This window comes from Patella vulgata, chromosome 2 (genome assembly GCF_932274485.2).
Source record: "Patella vulgata chromosome 2, xgPatVulg1.2, whole genome shotgun sequence".
Taxonomy (NCBI): domain Eukaryota; kingdom Metazoa; phylum Mollusca; class Gastropoda; family Patellidae; genus Patella; species Patella vulgata.
This window is the reverse complement of record NC_065880.2, coordinates 7,344,525-7,367,348: the sequence shown is the minus strand read 5'-3', so window position 1 is coordinate 7,367,348 and position 22,824 is coordinate 7,344,525. Positions and strand designations below refer to the sequence as shown.

General features: G+C 34.4%; 1 protein-coding gene across 1 annotated transcript; it reads left to right on the top strand.

Moving 5' to 3' along the window:
• Positions 1–10,199: 10,199 nt before the first annotated feature.
• Positions 10,200–20,036, top strand: LOC126810653 (GTPase IMAP family member 4). The gene is made up of 5 exons (XM_050535832.2): positions 10,200–10,327; positions 17,611–17,700; positions 17,877–18,632; positions 19,446–19,790; positions 19,969–20,036. Exons 2-5 carry the CDS (start codon positions 17,676–17,678, stop codon positions 20,034–20,036), a joined length of 1,194 nt encoding a protein of 397 aa, XP_050391789.2. The 5' UTR covers positions 10,200–10,327; positions 17,611–17,675.
• Positions 20,037–22,824: the final 2,788 nt, after the last annotated feature.

The window sequence follows — 22,824 nt, the reverse complement described above, 5'->3', positions numbered from 1 at the left end:
AGCCTGACCACTTGACGTCATGACGTGAAAATAACGTCGACCGGTTAAGGGTTAATCCATCATTTTAATCCTATTTATTAAAAAAATGTATGTTAAAGGTCGTGTAGTTTTATTCTTTCGAACTTTAAATTTGGTATTGTTATTGGAAAAGTGTACCATGTCATACGTCCTGGTTTATTTTGCAGCCTTTTTACACAAGACCATTGAAGTTGAAACAAATGTAAGATTTACATATAAAACTAACAATGCATAATCTTTACATTCTTTTATTAAAGTCACAGTAAATATGAACTGGCATGTCTTGGTGTTTACCTATTCATATATTATAACTAACAATATGAGAGAGAGAGTGGGAGAGGGAGAGAGAGATGGGGTTTAAGGTCCACTCGACACAAACTAGTAATTTCGGGACTAACATTAGAATTAAGGTGTTCAACAATATCATTTATATATATATATATATAATAGGAGCTTACTCCCCACGTACAACTTGGGAGACGAAACCCCGCAGTTGACTCAATGGCAGACTTTAGGATACAACTCGCACCCGCTAACCATTCGGCCATCCAACCCCGCGCTGATTGTTTGAATTGGTGACATCTTCTAAAGAACCTGTAATGACATTATGCTTTCTATTATTAGTCGACCTTCTATTTGTTACTCCAGATCGTTGATCTGAGCACTGTTTACATAGAAAATGTTACATCTGTAACTCTATGAGTGGACATGACCCATTTGGTAGCCCTTCACACTTCATTGAGCCTTATTAGATGTTGATGAAAATATTAGGACTATCCAATTATCACACAAAACTTACACATACGCAAAAGCAGTTTTGATCCATGCAATAAATTCCCCAATCCTTTCGAGATATGAGGTCCATTTTAATCCAGTTCTGTCCAAGGAATCACAAGAAATTATCAATTGTACATAATGCTAATAAGGACATATGTACATTATGTTAAGTACGTATGTACAGTATGCTAATAAGGATGTTTGTACAGTATGCTAAGGGCGTATGTACGGTATGCTAATAAGGATGTTTGTACAATGCTAAGGGCGTATGTACAATATGCCAAGAAGGTTTTTTTGTACATTATGCTAAGGACATATACAGTATGCTAATATGGGTTTTTGTACATTATGCTAAGGCCGTATGTACAGTATACTAATAAGGATTTTTGTACATTAGGCTAAGGATCTGTGTACATAAAGTGAACTTCATTGTCGATGTCTCAAGATAAAATACGAATATTTTGTAATATGTAAAGATTCATACGTTTCTTCATTTGTAAACACATTGTTCTCTCAACACGGTGATTCCTGTGAGACCCGTGACTTTCAGAAATATACTTGGATATCCTTCATTAGGTAGATAATAAAGATTATTATAAACAATGGTAAATCCTGTTTCATCGGACTCACTCCATTACACTGATCACTTCTTGGTACACATTTATTATTGGTACATATAAACTCTGAACTATCACACGTAACTGCTACAAAGACAAGACATGGTCACATAAAAAATATGTATAAATTAAGAAATTCTTTTACAAACAACAAGGAGTCACAGTGGGTCATTCGGTAGGGTGGGGACATGAGTCCGCTAAATTGAAGGGGGGGGGGGGGTGAATGGTTAATGCGTGTGCATGAAACCACGCGGTCTGTCATTGAGCCAAAGGTGTAGTTTCCTTGGTACGTGCCAAGGAGAAGAGTCGTCTGTCAAAGCCCCTGGGTTTTCTCCAGGTCCTCAGATTACCCTCCACTGCTAAAGAACGCTAACCGAATGAGGGTTTAGTTATGTCCACTCGACACAAATAAGATAATTTCGGGATTAACATACAGTTCAATTTTATTTCAATAAGTAGCTTACGCGTAGGGGTTTTTAGCAATGGGAGGAAACCGGTGGACCCGGAGAAAACCCACGAGGTTGGACAGGCGACCATCAAACGCCTTCTGGAATAAAGACGCTTAAGTCTGTCATACATAAAATGCAGGTACAACTGATATTTCTGCATTAAAGTGTTAATGCCCATTTAATGACAGTACTCCATAGATGTAAATGGAAAACGTCATAAATATCCATTCTAGGTTCTGTGAATAAATATTGCTTACAAAATACTATAATAAGTAAAATATCTTACTGGTACAATTTGATTCATCTGAATTATCTCCACAATCATCATGACCATTACATTTCTTATATGGTTGGATACATTTACTGTTATCACATTTAAACACGGTATCTGGACAACCTGATAAACAAATATCATTTCATATATGGATGGATACATTAACTGTTGTCACATTTAAACATGGTATCCGGACAACCTGATAAACAATTTGCAAATACCATTTCATATATGGATGGATATATTAACTGTTATCACATTTAAACATGGTATCCGAACAACCTGATAAACAAATACCATTACATAACAAGAAGGATTGTCCAAATCAATTTATATGTTTATTTGTTTTGTTAGATGATGTTGCTCCTTTAGTAAATAGATAATATTTAAATATACAATCACGTGACCTAAATATACATTATGTAAGATGATCTAAATCCTATCACGGGTCTTTATTTAGGCTTCAAAAGTAAAGTTATATAAAGTATTTATTTATATATTCAGATGGTAAGTCTATATTTCAACACTCTAGATCATCGGATGGCGGAATTTTAAAAACACGGTCGCCATTTAATCTCGAATAACAAGTACCGTTGTTACGATAATAAACAATGCATGCCACATCTTGACAAAACTTCAAACGGTGATAACTTCGCTCGGAATATAGTCTTTTGGGCGATCATGCTTGATTCAACTCCCTTTTCTATTTCCATCACTTTCACACCGAAAAACTAGCGGTTAGCCGTCCATACTGTGCCCACATGGAACTTCCTACTTTCAATTAGGGTTAGGGTTAGGGATTCAAGATTAAAACCTATAACACAAAAATGGGAGTCACATCAAACATGAATACCATTTTTTGAATGTAATCTTTGATACAATCATTTTGCATTATCAATTTTCTTCACTGTTATAGCAAGAACTGAATGCTCTTTATCTAAATCGTACATAATACATCTGTAATTAATTGAAAATTTACCAGATTTGTAACATTAAAGTATTGATGTAGTAGTCTGTGCAATGATGTTTACTCGACAATACAGTTAGCCGGAAATATTATAGCTCCGAAACCGGAATTGGAAGTGCAATGTCACAATGCCTACGCCACTTTCTGACTCGAGTTTTCCTTTCCCTCAAATGCAGCTTCGGGGCAGCCCTGTTGTACTCGGTCAAACCCCAATAATCAATATACATTGTAGGTGTATTATAGTAGCGCCCCCCCCCCCGCCAAATAATCAATCAAATACATTGTAGATATATTAATGGTATGTAGAGAAATAATATTATTAACTTACCTTGTAGATATATTAGTGGTATGCGGAGAAATAATATTATTAACTTACATTGTAGATATATTAGTGGCATGTAAAGACATAATATTATTAACTTACATTTAATAGTTTCTTCGTCACTATTATCATAGCAATCATCATGACCATTACATTTCAACACCTTGTTTATACAGTAATGATTGTCACAAACAAATTCAGATTTATTACATGGCCTTTGGGGCCACGCAAAACCTAGAACGTCATAAATATTATTAAATGAACTAACAGACTAACAAATCATTGGTCACGGTAATGGACATGGCTTGAAAAGTGAAATGTAATCAAAAACGGTTGTAACGTCCTACCCTACTGTTCTAATCCGAATGGGCTAATGAAGATGGACATTGCTTGAAACCTGTTAATATTTACATTATACATTGAGGTAAGATATGCTTGATTTAAGGTGGGGCCCTGCTCGACAAATGTGAATTTTAAAATAACTGACTTCTAATAGAGCTATCAAGTTGAAATTTCAGGAATTGTCCAAATGGCCATAATAAGGCTAATCAGCAGTTTGGGGGGAATTTCATTTTTACTGGGGTACCCTGCTTAAAAAATTTGTTCTCTGAAAGTATCCAAGATAGAAGCCTGGAACTTTTTTAAAAAATATTCCCATGACATTTCTCTGTGCAATTATCTATATAGTGTTGTTATTAGTTCCTTACATGTCATTCTATGTCAACAAAAACATAAATTATGAAACATTTCGCTTTACCTAAAGACTTCAATCGTCAATTTACTACACTTAATATAATTGTAAATCAAACTGATATAACTACGTTTATATAGTGCAAATTTATAAATGATAAACTCATCACCCAAACTGCAGGTTTTGTAATTACTCCCCCCCCTCCCGAGAACTCAAATTATAAATGGTAGCCCCTCCCTCATCCCCAGAACAAAAACAACTGTACTAACAATATTCATCAGAATTATCACCACAGTCATCATAGGTATCACACATTAATGTGGCATTGATGCATCTATTGTTTTGACATTTAAACTCGTCGCTATCACACGTAGAACCTAAAATAATAATTAAAAAATGCCGCTATTATCACACGTATAACCTAAAATAATAAAAAATACCATTATTGTCACACGTAGAACCTAAAATAATAACTATACACTATTATCACACGTAGAACCTAAAATAAAAACATACCACTATTATCACATATAGAATCTAAAATAATAATGATACACTGTTATCACACGTAGAAGCTAAACTAATAACAATACACTATTATTACACTTAGAGTCTAAAGTAATAGAAATACACTGTTATCACATCGTTTAAATATACTTACTGTCTCGTATTTTTGTAATTCTTAAAGATATAACTCCATTAGCTGGTGTGTCTTTAATTAAGTTGATCCGTATAATTACCGTATCATCTGTAGTAACGTAAGTTGAATCAAAGGACTGGTTATTACACAACCGGATACCACCACCTACAAAATAGAAAATGCTTGGTAGCTAAGTGCACTACTCCGTCCGTGTGTGTTCACGATTTTAGAAGCTGTGAAGACGGACGTGTTTGCGATTTGCCACAACAAGACTGAATCTGAAAGCTAGGCGAAGGGGGCTCACTAACGCAAGTGCTCATCACAAATGGAAAAACTATCACGTATTTTCAATTACCACATGATGTGTTCTAACATTTGATCAACTCACAACTGACACTGTAAGAAGTACGGTTATGATTATGACTAGCTGGACATTTCTAGATCAAATCTTATTGATCAACCAATGTCGAACATATAGCATGGCTAGAGATGGAGGGGGGGGGAGAACGCCTCGGACTATTCTCCCATTAACGATTAAATTGTTTCTGTGCAAGCACTGGATCATAATCCTCGTAAAAAGCAATGGTCAACACCCTACTGATCTGTGTACCGGTAGCAATTTGTTGTAATTGTATTCTCCAAAGGGCTAATAGCAAAACGAATAATAATCAAAGACATAAACTTTATGATGTATGTGGTGTTTCTAGTTTGTTAATAAACCCCTGTATAGGTGATTACCCCTGTATATTATACCTACCAGATATTGTACCGTTTAGATACAGATGTAGCGTGGCATCCGTGCAGTTTAGGCTTAATGGACGTTCATAAGCTATACGAAGTTTTGTATTAGTATCATTGATATTGGTTTTAATGGTCACAGTGCAATCGGTAGATTGGTTTCTGTTGATCAGTCGGATTCCATTATCAACACTCAAATCTTGGCCACAAAAAGCATACATGTATCCTGGAATATAGAAATACAAGGAGATGAAATGGAGGTTTAACTTCAGCCTTTCCTGCTATATCCGATCTACACGATATCAATATCAATATCCGAGCTACATAATATCAATATGAAGACACGCGCAATGTGCTATATCCCAGCTACACGATATCAATATCAATATCCTAGCTACATGATATTAATATGAAGACACGCGCAATGTGCTATATCCCAGCTACATCCTATTAATATGAGGGCACGCAATGTGCTACATGTATATCCGAGATACATGATAACAATATGAGGACACGCAATGTGCTATATCCCAGTTACATGTTATAAATATGAGGACGCGCAATGTGCTATATCCGAGCTACATGATATTAATATGAGGAAACGCAATGTGTTATATCCCAGCTACATCCTGTATTAATATGAGGAAAAGCAATGTGCTATATCCATGCTACATGATATCAATATGAGGATACGCAATGTGCTATATCCGAGCTACATGATATTAATAGGAGAACGCGCAATGTGCTATATCCCAGCTACAGGTCCCGAATGTATTTATAGGGTATTTTATTCCTATAAAATTATGGCAAATTTGGTATAATATATGGAAAGTATAGACACCCAATCTTACTAGAAAAATACCCGAAAGTATTTATCGGGTGGTTATTTCCAATAAAAGTATGGCATATTTAGTATATATGGAAAGTATAGAAACCCAATACTGCATTACCCGAAAAACACCCATGGGCAAGAAATGGGCAAAACAGTCACGTTATCACTATCTGGGAACGCGACTTTTGTCTGCCAGCTTATTTTGTGGTAGCTTGATCGAGAGGGCGGTTGTTATTTCTTGATCAAATTTTAGGCGGTTTTGGGAACAATGGGAAGTGTCAGCGTACCAAAAAACCCTGCAATTAAACGGCTGTAAAAGAAGTTGACAGCAAATAATTAAGAATTTACATATGCTTCAATATGTATGATAAATGGACAGAAAGTAATGAAAAATAAATTCTGAAAAATGGACCCTCCCACAATGGATTGAGGTGACAGTCATGGCGTCTAGCAACAGTTTATTTATAGCTTGTGGTATCTCTTCGCAAAAACAAAGTTTTGAGAGGGGTTTAAAGCAAATTTATAAGGCCCGTAACTAAAGGGGGGGGGGCGCAATGGGTATACATTGTCCCTCAATTTTACAGCACCACTGAGAACATTGCCCCCCCCCCCCCTCGTTGCTCTGAGCTAGTTACGGCCCCGAAATTTATAGATTAATTAGTTTGAATATGTGTTAAGTCCAACTATATCATCAAATCACACAGTTAGTACGCGGGGGAAGTATCTTTAATATAAGCACGCGCTGTGCTGTGACGGCAATTTAATCTGGTTTAATCTCATATCGAATTCCAAGTGTCAACGGCTGTTATTTTACAGGCTCCTGTGGGGAAAGTGTCTAGCCGTTCGGATAGAACAAACAAATGAAATTTGAGTAAAATCCAATAGTATTTAACAGTTGTTGATGAACTACTGACCTATAATCACGTCCTTTAATATTGACTTTATGATTAAATGGATATATTGTTACACTATTAAAATAAGATACGGTTGAAATAAATTACAATGTTGTCATGGAAAAGTTGATTATCATTTAGGCTCGGTGATACTATATTTTATTGTTTAATAAATTACAATGTTTCATGGAAAAGTTGATTATTCTTTAAGCTCGGTGATACTATATTTTTTGTTTAATAAATTAAAATGCTGTGCTAACTCAGTGGAACTATATTCTAATATTTAATAAATTGAAAATTTTGAAATGTTAAAATGGATATGCTGTGTCATTAATTATGAATGGAATTGATCATAATATTAATTCGTATATGTACATTATAATGTAGTCATTTTTGCTGCTATCATGTGACACAAGCTGCATTAAATTTAAGCCCAAATAAACATAATAATTCCATATTTTTAATAAATAAATGAAATGGGGTTTAACGTCCTGTTTTTCTGTATAAACCGGGCTAATGAAAATGGACATACGTCAAGCAGTGTGATATGAGGAGAATTCTCCCCGTGCAGCAGCATCTGTCTAGTTTACTTTTAAGTCTACGCGAACATGTAAACATGACCTCTGAATCACTGACAAAAATAGTGTTTCCGCCATCCTGCACCATTGACAAAAACACAGCGCAAAGTTAGCGATCCAGCCTCTTTCGCATTGAGCCACTGCGGCGCAGTAGTTCTACAGTACGCTATGACCTGGACTCTGTAAATCCAAATCTGGTTAAAGATAATAACCAAATCACCTTCCGTGTAAGAACTGTGATTAGAAATCTAATCGTGCATTATTCACTCTGTTATAGTGGTGTTTTATATGTCTCACATATATCACAGTTATAAGATCAAATGGACTTGACCTCACGTGTTACGGTGGTCTCTATTATCCAGATTCTTGGGGGGGGGGGGAATAAAATGAAATGAAATTGGGTTTAATGTCCAACTGTTCCGCCTCTGAACTGGGCTAATGAAAAAAGGCTTAAGCCATACATTGTGTTATGAAGACAATTTTGCCCGGACAGTGGCACTACGGCCTGCTCTTATATCGAATTCCAACTGTCAAGGGATCTATAACGTGCACACCAATGTGTACAAGGGGTCTTGGTTTTTCGTCCCCTCCGAACGACAAGACAGCTGTCCTTGTCGGGCCCCCGTCCTGCATCACTGACAAGGCAGAACCACGCCGGAAAATTTGGATGAACTTTCTCGGACAATGCAGGAATCGAATGGGGGGGGGGGCATACATTATGTGATATACAATATTATAATGTGTGTGTGTGTGGGGGGGGGGATTATGCCGTTGCTATGTCACCTGGACTAATCACATTGATATGTTAACCCAATAACTGATAATGATCTTGATCCAGGTGTTAAATAAACTTACGAACATCAAGTAGAGCCAGGGTATTTGTAACAAACAATATTATTAGAACATGAGTTAGTATATATCCCGCCATGTTGATCAATCTCACTGTCATCACATCATATTATATAGACTAGATATTGTGAAATACCTGTCGAGATAAGAATGTCACGTGGTTGAGATTGATACTGGCCTACATCGTTATCTCTTTCGTTAAAGGGGAGTTGGATGGCCGAATGGTTAGCACGTGCGCGCTGTATCATAAGGCCTGTCATTGAGTCAACTGGCGTGGTTTCGAATCTCAGGTTGTACGTGACAAGGAGTAGGGTCGCCTGTCAAACCTCGTGGGTTTTCTCCGGGTCCTCCGGTTTCCTCCCATTGTTAAAGACCCCTATGCGCAAGCGAATTATTGAAATAAAATTAAACCATATGTTGGTCCCGAAATGTCCTAGTTTGTGTTGAGTGGACGTTAAACCCCATCTCTCTCTCTTTCTATCTCTCTCTGTCTCTCGTTAAAGTTTAATGAAATGCTCAATTATCACTTAAAGATACATTAAGAGCTAAAACTGTCTATGACAGGTCTTTCTTATCTAAATGTTATCTAAATTATTAACTAGACATTAATTAACATATCCAGACCATAATCAACTCTCGATGTCATCGCTAGCCTGCGATATGAATACATTTTGTGATGGATCATTTAACGTCAAAATGGATAATCGAGACTTTGTGTTTATCGTGCCGACTTTAGTAATGATGATCGATGCTATGCTTCAAATTCAATGGTTAATATCTGGGTTCAGAGTGGAGTAATTATCTAATTTCTCATAATGTCCCTTTAAAGGTACACTACTGGATTTAAGTGACGCTTACACGATAAACATATCAATACAACCGGTTGTATAGATGGGAACAGTTTTATTGTCATCCGACTGACTGATGCAGCAGTCAATCAAACTCCGTTATATTACACGACGTATGTGTCGGTGTATGACGTTATATGCGAGATGGCAAACAGAATTCCTGCAAATTTCTCTTCATTTTATTTAGTTACTAAGAACGAGAAAATGACACAGGTTAAAATAAGTAACAATTATATCATAAAAATAGATAATATTTAGTAATATATGTGATCAATCTACAAACAGTTTTTTTTTTCAAATGTTTTAAACGAAAATCACAATGCATTTCATACAAATCTTTATTCATTCGTTGCTAATACTGTTTATCATTGTATATCCTGTGTTTATTTTTAAGATAAAACAGAGTTTTGGGACGACTGCTGGGCCAAGTACGTCCCCTTAAGAAACCTCGATCTTCTTCAATTGGAAGAAATAGAATAAGTGTATATATTATATTGGCTCTATCATTCAGACAAAGATTCTACCTGGCTGACCGAGACTATGGTGTATGATTAAGGCTAGTCCACTGTGTGCCTATAACGATTGGAACCAGCGGGATGTTGAGCAAAACGCTACAGCCTATGATGTTACAGCAAATAATTACTAGTCTGAGACCAAAGACTTGGACTTTACGTTCACCACAGATTTATCTCCCTTGCATATAGAACGAAACTATAAACAAGGAAGAAATTTATTGAACGAAGTTAACGTTAAAACAGAGGAAGAAAAATTTCACCAGACGACTCACTTTAGATAAAAAACAAAGTGAGTTTCTAGGATAAAGGGCTGTAAAGGGTGAGTTCTTAGAAAAAAGGGCTGTAAAAGGTGGGTTCCTAGGATAAAGGGTGGCAAAAGAGAGGACCACACGGTGTGTAATATTGTAATTTTAAGCCTTAGCTGAGACCAGTAGGAATTTCGCTCATCTATTTTAATAGAGCTATTCTTTCTTTTTCCTATGTCGACCTAATGACCTTTTCTGTAGACTTCTTAGTTTAAATCGAAAGAATGTGTTTGAATTAACATTTTCTGACAGGATTTGGTGAATATTCATGATTTTGCCGTGCCATCATGAATTAACACATGAAGTAGGGGAATCACCTACACGTCACAGTCTGTTGATTCATATTTGACGAATTAAAAAACACAAACAAAACAGTCAAACGCCTTCAATAGTTTTATTAGATGACATGTTGGGCTGTTTACCATTATAAAGAATCAGATCGTTCATCGGACTGTAAAAAGAGAAAGTCATTGGCCGGAAAATTTCATGGAATTGACATCGAAGCCAATGGCAGAAAATAAGTGGTTTAAATCCTGATTTGTAAAAAAGATTTACCTCCCTTGCACGTAAACCGAAACCATCAACAGGGAAGAAATTATTATACAAAGTCGCCAATAAACAGGGTAAAAATATTTCATCAGACATGAAATAAAATAAGTGAGTTTCTTAAATTTCGACAGAGACACGTTATTAGAATATTCCAACCAGTTGACAAACTTTTATGTGAAGTAGTTTTACTTCCTTCCCAATATGTAGCCTATTATTGTCATTTAAATACTTTAAACTTCTAGCTCAATAACATTAATTTTAAATAAAAAGGTGAGTTACTAGGATAAAGGTCTATAAAAGGTGAGTTCCTGGGATAAAGGTCTGTAAAAGGTGAGATCCTAGGATAAAAGGCTATAAAAGGTGAGTTCCTAGAATAAAGGGCTGTAAAAGGAGATCCCTATGGGATAAAGGGCTGTAGAGGGTGACATCCCAGACCAAATGGTGTGTAATATTATAATTGTAAGCCTTAGTTAAGACTTGTACGAATGTCGCCCGTCTGTATAAAGCAATCTTTTCTTTTTCCTCTATACCCCATTCACTAATAAAGCATAGCGACTGTTGTTGACATTTTGCCAGGTTTTTGTGAATATATATATATATGATTTTGAGGCTCAAGGTTTCGGTAAATAAACACGCTTGAAATAGGGAAATCACATAAGAACACGACGTCACAACCTGTTGATTTGTTTGATCAGTCCTAGAATAAAATCGAAATGGTCAACCTCCTTCAATATATTTATCAGATGATTATGGCATGTTGGGTTCTGTCGTTGACTTACTGATATATTCGTATATTTTAACTAACAGAGACATTATTATAGTAGGGAACTGAATATATATTGTAATATAAATATAGGTCTATAATAGTATATCGATATATTTATTAAACATTTTGGACAGGTAAGCTGCACCAAGCTGCATTTTGATTAACTGTGAAACTCCCTTTAAATCGCTTGAAACGTGACAAATGACTCAATATCTATTTATGGTATGGGGAAAACCCAGTTTAATAGCTCTTGTTATCAAGTCATCTATTTGCATATTCATTCATGAATTTAAACATTGCACGTGTAGGGTCTGTGTAATCGAGTCTTGTAGAAAGCAGAATACTATCTCCAGTATAAATATTATATCGTTCATCTTCTGATGTAAAATATCATCTGTAGAAGCCGATATGTAAGTAATTTAAATTACAGTTATTCAAGGTAACGTTATCATTATTATTTAAACACGATAGGAATAAATACATCTTCTTTAGATCTAGTTGAATATATGTATTGTATTAAACTATAACACATACTGTATGGAACAACAGCTACTAATATAAGAGGCATTAAAGATTATTATCGTCCTCAATATGGAGATGTGACAGTATCCTCTTCAATCAATAAGTATGTTTTATATTTGATTGCTCTAACCAGTTACAAAATACCGGGAATTCTCGTATTTAAGCCAAGTTTAAATTCTGAATTTAAGCCCATGGGCTTAGATTAAAAACATTGTTTTAGAGTGGTCTCAATTTTAAATTTTCAAATCACATATGTTGACATTGATGGAGTTACATCGAATTGGTGTACATTATACTTTTCGAATTTAAGCCCTGGGCTTAATTTAAGAAGAAATATTTCATCACTGACATGGACAAATTATCAGAGTATTTTTGTTTTTGATTTTCTTTTCTTTGTTTTTGTAATTGGGGTGGGTGAGGGAGTAAACGGTGTTATTTACGGTTTGTTTATGGGTGAGTATGAAGTTGGCACCAATTGTTGTCATTCAATTCATGTGTACAACACTTAAACTGGACAGATTAAATCATTTTTATTAAATATTGGAGATCACATACAAATTTCTAAAGATTCCTCGCCACTTCGAATTCATAGAAATCTTGTTTTCCTGGCAAAGTTCTGCCATTAGTATTTATTATTTAAAGATACAAAGACAGAATAATATGGAGATCGAGTTTCAATCCGTTTAAATCTTCGCCATCCGATGTTCTAGAGAATGGGTTGATCATAGGCTTGCCATGTGAATGATAGGCTCCACCCCCTTTTCAGATAAATACTAATATATAGCATCCACTCATTTTATTATACAAACCACTGATACAACTAGGAAGTAAATTAAACTGTAACGTCGCCATTAAGTTGTTCAAATAAAAGACTCTACAGAGAGGATTATTATCATATTGAAGCCTGTGTCAATAAAGTAAGTGACATGTAGTTTAAAGTATATTTAATATAAATATTTTATGTTAGTTTTGTAAAAGTTGTAATATAGATATGATATATATTGACTTCTAATAATACATACTTCACGTCATCGATGTGTGAGTGAATATACCATTATTACAAGGGTATATCTCGGATAATAACTTAGAAATATCTGGGACAATTGTAACTTTTCTTTCTTTATAAGACATCTCAAAATATCGGCAGTAGCAGATGAAAACAAAAACAGCAACAAAACAAAATCTGTGTGAAGTAGGCAATAATAATGTTTTATATTTTAAAAGAAAAAAAAAGAATCACCCAGCCAATTATTGTTGAATACAGTAATTATATCATTTATTTTATTGAAATATTAAAGTAGTTGACGATATTTTATTGTCATCTTATCTGATACGTTTTAATTCTGATATAGCAGATAGCTGGGTGTCTCTTTAATATAGACTATAGGTCAGTATAGAGTATGAAATCAATTACATAAATCTCTAGGGTAATTATTATTTGTATATCATTTGTAAATTCTTGGTTACACTGAACTTCTGTCATTATTTGATTATTTGTGCATGATATGTCTCTTTAACTGAATCGTGATCAACCGAGCGTGATGACATTATCTCTGACTTGTATAGCATACGATACTTGTATTATAAAACACACATGTATATACAGTCAAGTAGACGGACATCTAAATATTTACACTATTACATGAATGATCCAACACTAAATAGTTAAAATTGTACATTTAATAAACGAGTGTCCACAACTGGCTGACAGCCACAACAAGATAGGTATCGCTAGAACGAGCCGATCACCTGACTAAAGTTACAGTACAGAACATCAATCTGAACGACAGACTCGCTCTACGTGCAGAGAAGTGACTCTGACACTGTGAATAGCCATGATATCCATATGACGTTATCTTAACGTCACAGGTCATGAGGTCACATCAACAAACAAATGTAAACACCATCATTATGATCATTATCAACATTACAAGACACAATGTTACATTGTAAACAATAGTCTTCTTGCAGCCTTTAGGACTGTATAATCCGTACAGAACGTCTTATCGCTTCTTCCGACGATTTTTCACAAAAATAACATCATCTACAACTCTAGATTTGACGTCGGCATATTGACACTATTTTGTGCTTCGGTCATGTCTATTTCAGATATACACAATCAATTCTGTTAATGTTTTTAGCGTAGGGATTGACTAAAAATTAATTTATTTCAGTTCTAAACAAAAATTTAAAACTTTAACGCAATTTTAAAAAAATAGCCAAATTCTGGCTGGGATTACTGAGCAAAATGGCCATTCACTGTATACGTGCGAAAAAAAAAGCCAGCTACCATTTAATTTTCGTACGTTAGTTACGTACGTGTAGAACATATATACACGCATTATATTAAAATAATTATATAATAATTTGATACCAAATGTTAAATTGCACATAAGAAACAGATGTTTAAATACAGAAAATGTTAAGGACATAGTAAGAACGCGTGTTAACTATGATTTAGTAATATATATCGTTATATATAAGTATAAACTCAAACAGGTAAAAAGACTTGAAAAATTAGTGAGATATCGATTCCGACATTGTCATTTGCTATTTTGACTAAACGTAAATACTATAGACCTGTTCTGGAAACACATTTGAGCGTTTTTACACAACCCAATCACACACATTGATAACTATATTTAGTAGATTAATATGTATTGTTGACCTTGTTTGTTTTTTCAAGAATATTAAGAAAAGATCAGGAGCCATAATCCATGAAGTTACAATCCGATAAGCGCAAATATCGAACCGGACGGGGATCTTAAGTGTATATAAACATATATTTTAAGTTTCATCAAACTACAATAAAAATTGTGACATCTAGAGGGTTCACATTCTTGGTTTTACATGATTTTACACTATTTGCATACAAGGAGCGGTCATTTCGTTGGGCAATTGAAGTCCGATTTTCACGAAATTCGATCTCAATCATCATTAGGGTGTATCGGTGATATATTTGGACGGTTTATAAAATCGGATCAAAAAATGGGACATCTTGGGGTTCCACAAGCTATAAAGGTGATGTTTTCATATAATACTCCGTGTGTGATTATCCAAAGGACTCGAGATGTTTGGGATATGAAAATAGATTAAAAGTTTCATTAAAATTTGACAAAAATTGTTACTGCTGCTATTTGGGTACGAGCAGCAGCCAGTTTGTCGGGCACTTTTGGTCCGATTTTCACGAAATTCAAACTCAGACGTCATTATGTTTATAACAAAGATATATTTGAACGAATTTAAAATTCGATAAAAATTGTTAGCTCTAGAGGGGCCACAAGTTAGAAACGCGATTTTTGTACAATCAGGGGCAAAAAATCCGAAAACTTGTGGCCCGACATTCGCAGATATCGAAGGTAGCTGAGATCTTAGGGTTATAAACATACATATTGAGTTTCATCCAAATCAGAAAATAATTGTAGGTCCGTCCGTCCGTCATCCACAATTTCCTGTGAACGCTCTAACGCCAAATGTTATCATCCGATTACCTACAAAAGAATTAATATGCGACAAACCTTAGCTGTTTTGGGCATATGTTTCGTTGCCTAGCAACCGTAAGTTTTAGTTATTTGGAAACAAATTCCTTTCGGTGAGTACTCATTTTAATTCGGTAGATTATGCACTTTTTCCTAAAAAAAAATCCACAGAATACAAATAATCCGAACAAAAACAATAAAATATATACAAAAATACACTATAACAATCCTGTGGGAATATTTTATTGGTGAACCATGTCGAATTAACGCATCTGGGGTAATGAACGTTCTTCAATAATTTTACATTTATCGGCGCCATATTTTCAGAAAAATCTTGTGGACGTTCTAAAGGCTAAAGTTCGTAAAGGACAGAGGACCTGGCAAGGACAGCTGTCTAGTCGTTTGGATGGGACTAAAAACCGAGGTCCCGTGTACACATTGGCGTGCGCGTAAAAGATCCCCTGACAGTTGGAATTCGATATAAGAGTAGGCCGTAGTGCCGATGCCCGGGCAAAATTTCCCCCATAGCACACTGTATGCCCGTCTTCATTAGCCCAGGTTTGGAGCAGAATAGTAGGACGTTAAACCCCATTTCATTTCATTTCATAAAAATTAATGGGAGAAAATAGCAAGATGTCGGCACGCCTCGACTCGAATCAAACTGTTTTATAATCCAGAGTAATATTGTGTTCTGCAGATTTCGTCAAGGTCGCGAGATAAGGTTAGGATACTGATTGTTGACGAGATTGTATACGAGGGTTAGGGTTAGGGTTAGCGCTAACCCTGTTTACATCTTGTGACCTTGATGAAAGATAGCCTTCTATTTAGACACCGCCTTTCGATTGTTTTCTAAAGGAGAAAACTCTTCTAGATTTGTATCTTGATTATTTGGGGCCACGTTTAACATTTCAAATTAAAAGAAAACCGTTACTTTTTTCCATTAGTATTCTCAAGGTGTTAAGATAGAAAATTAAAATTATCGTATGTTTGTCCCAAAAGTATCGTATGTTTGTTGAGAACGTCATAATGACCAGGCTAGTATGTTGCATAATGATCAGCATAGTTTGTTGAGAACGCCAGAATGACCAGGGTAGTTTATTGACAACGTCAATGATTGACCAGCATAGTTTGTTGAGAACGTCCAAAGTGACCAGGCTTTTTTGTTGAGAATGTCAATGAATGACACATATCATCAAAATTTCTAATTTGTTTCCATGGAAAGTAATTTTAATGTCAGTGATTGTTTGAAATAATAAAAAAAATCGACAATAATGGGGTTTAACGTCCTATCTTTCTACACCAATCGAGCTAATACAGGTGGCAAGGAAAAAACAGGCTGAAAAATCACAAGGAACTCTCTCCGATCGATCCGAGGAAGAAAACAAATTGAATATTCTTTGATCAACATAGAGATGGAGTCCGGGACCTTACCGAGCAGCAAGTAAACGGAGTTGTCACTGTTGGAAGTTTGGACTAGAAATAGGCATCAACTGTGTCTGTACCGTCTAGAGAATTGCCGATCGCTTGACTGACAGACGATAACTCTACCCACATATTCTCGATTATTAAACAAACATTATGCAAGAGCTAAATCTGCCAATTCTAGGTCTTTCTTAAGTCTAAAATGTAATCTAAATTATTAATTAGACATTAATTAACTTATCTAAACCATAATCAACTCTCGATGTCATCGCTAGCCTACGATATTTACTTGATTTGAATACATAATATAGGTTTAAGAAACTGTCCAAAGAGTAAATCTAGAGCTAGATCAATATTTTATTATTGATTATATAATTGATTTATATTATAGATATCTGGTATATTATATTGATTTTATTATTGATTATATTATTGATTATATTATAGATATCTGGTATATTATATTGATTTTATTATTGATTATATTATTGATTATATTATAGATATCTGGTATATTATATTGATTTTATTATTGATTATATTATTGATTATATTATAGATATATGGTATGGTCATATCTTGATAAAATTACCTCAATTAACTGGTTAACAGATATCAAAGAAAATGGCCGGCGTCTCCAGTGTACCAGGTAATTAACCTAGTATTTTAATCTGTGTTGAATTTTATAATAATGTAGTACCTTAGAAACGGTCGAATATTTTGTTTCCATTTCTGAACCTTGTGTTCATTTATTGAAACATTTTTTTTAGGTAATTATTGAAATGGAATTTTAAATAATTCCAGTTATTGTTTTTTTTTCTTCAGAAATTCGTCTGACATTGATAGGGAAAGTAGGAGCAGGGAAGAGTTGTCTTGGCAACTCATTGTTGAAGAAAAACGAATTTATTTCTCGGCAGGACTCCCAATCAGTTACATCAGAAAGTTCGTTAGGACAACGTCGTTTAATGTTAAATGGTATTGAAACAGAACTGAAAATAGTTGATACACCAGGATTATTTAGCATAGGTAAAAAGAACTCCAGCACAGTTAAAGAAATCGTTAAGTGTATCGAACTCTTATCACCTGGTCCGCATGCCTTTATTTTCGTGATTAAAATCGGTCGACTTACACACGAAGATCAAAAAGTTTTAAAGTATTTTAAAGATACATTTGGTGAACTAGTTGATAGGTTTGGTGTGGTTGTGTTCACTGGATCTGATTTATTAAATGATATAAGTTTTAAGGATTGGATTCAGGGTGCCACAAACACTTTTAAATCTTTCCTGAAACGTTGTAAAAACAGATACACTATTATTAATAACTTAGATAACTTGGAAAGAAAATCTCGTGATTTGGACAATATCCTTAATCTTGTACAAAAAACCATCAAGGATAATCATGGCGAATTTTATCAAAATGAGATGTTTGAAGAGGCAAAAAATCTGTTTGAAGTGAAATTGAAAGATGAGCGTGAAAATGTAAAGCTGCAAATTCAACAACTTACCGCAGAACGTGAAAAGGAACGTGACGAATGGAAGAGAAAAGAACAAGAATTGTTGGCTCGTATTCAGAAAAATTCAGGTAAATATTGTAAAAGAAATTAAAACATTTCTAGAAATTCAGTAAAATTGAAATAAAAGGTAAAAACATGTTATCCTTACAAAATAGGAATTGATATATTTGTATTATATTTATATTAGTACCTGTGATTAATTAATATGAATTAATTTTAGGCCGTCCTTAAAGATACATTATGGGAGATTAGATAAAGAACTGGCAGCTCTCACTATAATAGTTAAAAACTAGATAATGAAAGGCAATTTGCTGAAAATTTCAGTCAATTTGATCCACTACGAACCTAGAATTAAGCGATAAAAAAACATAGTCTCGATTATCCATTTTATGATTAAATCAAGAATGAAAGTAGAGCACCAAATCAGATCATAACCCAATAAATATCGGAGGCTAGTTGTGAGTGAGAGAATGACAGTGAGCAGATGTTGCTAGTTGTGAGTGAGAGAATGACAGTGAGTACATGTTGCTAGTAGTGAATGTAGGAGTGATATGAGGATAGACTGAAGGTGGTATTGATGAATGAATAAAATGCTATCAAGAATTTAGCCATCAAGAATCGTACAGTTGTTTCTTTTGAAAAATTGTCTCCATGTTCATATTGAGACATACATTGTGCTCCAAGTCTTTTTAAGCAAACGTGTACTGGCTTATTAGCCTGTTCCAAGCTGACTTAGTTACTATGGCCCCACAGAATGGATAGAAATTCAGTTACAGGTCATTTACGGCTGAGAAATAAACCTTATTGTTATAATATTATTGGTAATCATGCAAATTATTATTATAGATACAGTTATAATATTGTACTGTTTATTTTCTCAGTCGAATACCATGAGAGCTCACCTGATGCTAAGAGGAGAAAGGTTATACCTAGAAGAGAGAAAGGGGTGATGTTACCTGAAGATAACTTTAAGATAATATCTAACTATGTGTATTTAACCGAGAATCTGGATCCTCTACACCCATTGTTAGACAGCTTATATGAAAAACAAGTACTAAATGAAGATGACTTGGAAAAAATCGACAGAGCGAAATCTGAAGGTACAAATGCAATGATACGTCAATTTCTAGATATTCTTCGCAATTGTGGTATAAATGCATATTCTAAATTCATCCATTGTTTAAATAAATCAGGATATGGAGCAGTCGCTGAACAATTAGCATCGGGTAAGTAAAATAGGACAATTTATATATTTTAGTTTGTCAGTAATATTTGTTTAAATATTTTCCCTTCAGGGATTCTCCTATTGTTCATATATTAATAAGACGAATAGAGTTCATCGCTGAAAATGGTCTCGTTCAGATATATAACATAACATTATTTTGTTATGTATAACAATTTCAGATATTGATATGGATGGTAGAAATGGTCTCGTTCAGATATGTAACATAACATTATTTTGTTATTTATAATAATTTCAGATATTGATATGGATGGTATTGTTGAAAGGGAAGAGAAACAATCAGAGGAAGACGACAAATATTTACAGTTACAGGAAAGACTTCAACAAATAAAACAGGAGGGTGAAAAGGCACTTCACATATCCGCCACAGAGAACCAAAGGATGAAATCGGCATTGAACTCAATGAGGATAGCTTTAAAAACAAAAACCAATATCTTTGTTCGATTCAAGTCAGAGATGAGAACGAAAACGAAGCTACTGGACCAACTGAAAGAGGAAAGGGATTCAAGAAATGAAGACCTACAAATGACGAAAGTGAGAAACAGTATTTTGTGCGATGAACTGGACCGAATTTATGAACAAAACGTTATTATAGACAGAATTAAAGAAGAAATTGAAGACGATGATAACGGACAAGGTAAACCAGGATAAACTGTATTTGATATTTAACAACCAGTAGTGTTTCGCGGCCGACTGAATATTATTTAGTATTATGTTCAGAGCAGAGTACGTTCTTGGCCATCCCCAATATACAATAACTTGACTCTTTTATGAATAATTTATACGGAGAGAACCGTTTACACTATCTGATATGTATACCATTCCTTTAATGGAATTCTTTATCCATTTCTTTATCCAAGTGACAAAATAATGACGTACCCGATCTTATAACAGTTAGATTTGTTTGGTGGCTTTGATTTTAAAGATTTAAATCGGAAACTAATATTACGTGTTTATATCCATTTAGTTTATATCTGTCTTTTTTTTATTTATTATCTCAATATTTCAAATGTAGGAATAAATGATTCCGATTATTCACCAGTTGATATTCAAGCAACAGATGGGAAACTGCTTGTAAAACAAGAACCTCTAGATGTAAATGAGACAGATGATAAACCACTTGACGGCATTACAACAGGTAATATAAAATATGATATATTCCTATTAAAATATACCTTGACAGTTTGAATTCGATATAACAATTGGCCGTACCGCCGCTCTCCTGGCAATATCTCCCTAATAGAACATTGTATGGCGTATGTTCGTCTTCATTAACCAAGTCGGGGCAGGACAGTAGGGCATTAAACCCATATTTATTTAATTGCTAGTGTAATGAATTGGGACACCCCCACCTTTTAAATATATTATCCTGATTCAAGATAACATGTTATGTAATTTGTGATATTTTGTGGTAGTATATTTTCGTTTACATCAATTGGGTACACCTATGTGAAAGTTGAGCAATGATATTAAACATACATTATGCAAGAGCTAATCTGCCTATTGCAGGTCTTTCCTCTGGCCAGAAATGTTTTCTAAATTATTAATCAGACATTAATTAACTTATCCAGACCATAATCAACTCTCGATGGCATCGGATTTCTCCGATATTAAATAGATTAGAACAGTTCAGCCATATTTTGATTTAAGCTAAAAAAAAAAAATGGAGAAGCGAGACTTAGCTTCGAACAACCAGTACGGTGGTTGAAATTATTGCACACGTCTTGTCAAACCTTCAAAGGCTAATATCGTCGCTCGCAATAGAGAAATTTGAATGAAATTTTCAAATTATTCATTTTACATTATTTATTTTAGAACTATTATAACAAGAATGGCTAGCTCTTTATCTAAATCTTACATAATGTATCTTTAATAATAGGCCACATTGAATTTATTTATTTATTTATTTATTTTTCTAAGAGGCATGACAAACATAAAAAAATTAGTATTCATCCAGTGACCAAACAGTCTTCTCTTGGATTAACTTTAATCAGCCCGTTAGCTAATGAATAATGAAATTGACTTTCCGGCAACAGAAATTTAAGGGAAAGTTAACCGGTCCCTTGCCTTTAAATAGTCTTAAACAATCATAGGCCTATATGTATGGTGTGTATACGTATTTCAATATATGTTGGGTTATATAGATCTATGTTTAAACATAGCCGTAAAGATTGGTATTAGGGAAACGAAGAAATTATCTGCTGTGCAATAGAGATTTTAGTTTATTTTCGAAGGAATCCGTCAGTAGGCCTACCTCCCCAACATCGTGACTCTACTTTATTTTAGCACAATTCAGTAGTAACACCAATATTATAACAAATCAAGAAAACGGTGATTTTCTAGATTGGAAGTAGGCTACATTTTTAGAAATGGCTGATCTGTTCAGCAGTAACATTTCGTGCAACAACAAAAATAGCACATGACGTCATTGTATTTAACGTTATAATTTATATACGTCATTTGGTAGACGACATTCGTCAGGTGACTTAATTCAGTAGACGACAGCCAACAAGAGACGTCTAGTCATTTAGCAAAAGCATGTGGTCAAGACAGGTCGTCTCTCAGTTTTCCTCTTTCTTGTACATAATATATACGCCCACACGGTAATGTATTGCTGTCCGTCGTCCACATTTTCTTGTAAACACTCTGCTGACTACATTTATTGTCTGATCAGTTTGAAATTTATATTAATAATATTGTTTACATTAACGGGAGGAAGAAGCCTATTTAATTACGTCTACAGTTATTTATGGTCTGTGTTTCACTTTGTTGAACTTCGTGAAGGAATATAGATTAAAGTTATCATCCGATCTGTATTAAATTTATATTAATATTTTTTAAATTAGTAAGTAAAACGAAGAAACCTATTAAATTTCGATAGTTTAAACTTTGTTAACTAATGACAAAAGCCTATTACATTTCACCAATTCTGTTAATAACTTAGATATGGCCCGTGTTTCACTTGTGAACGCTCTAACCACAAGAGTTTTCGTTTGATCTGTAGAAAATTAATATCA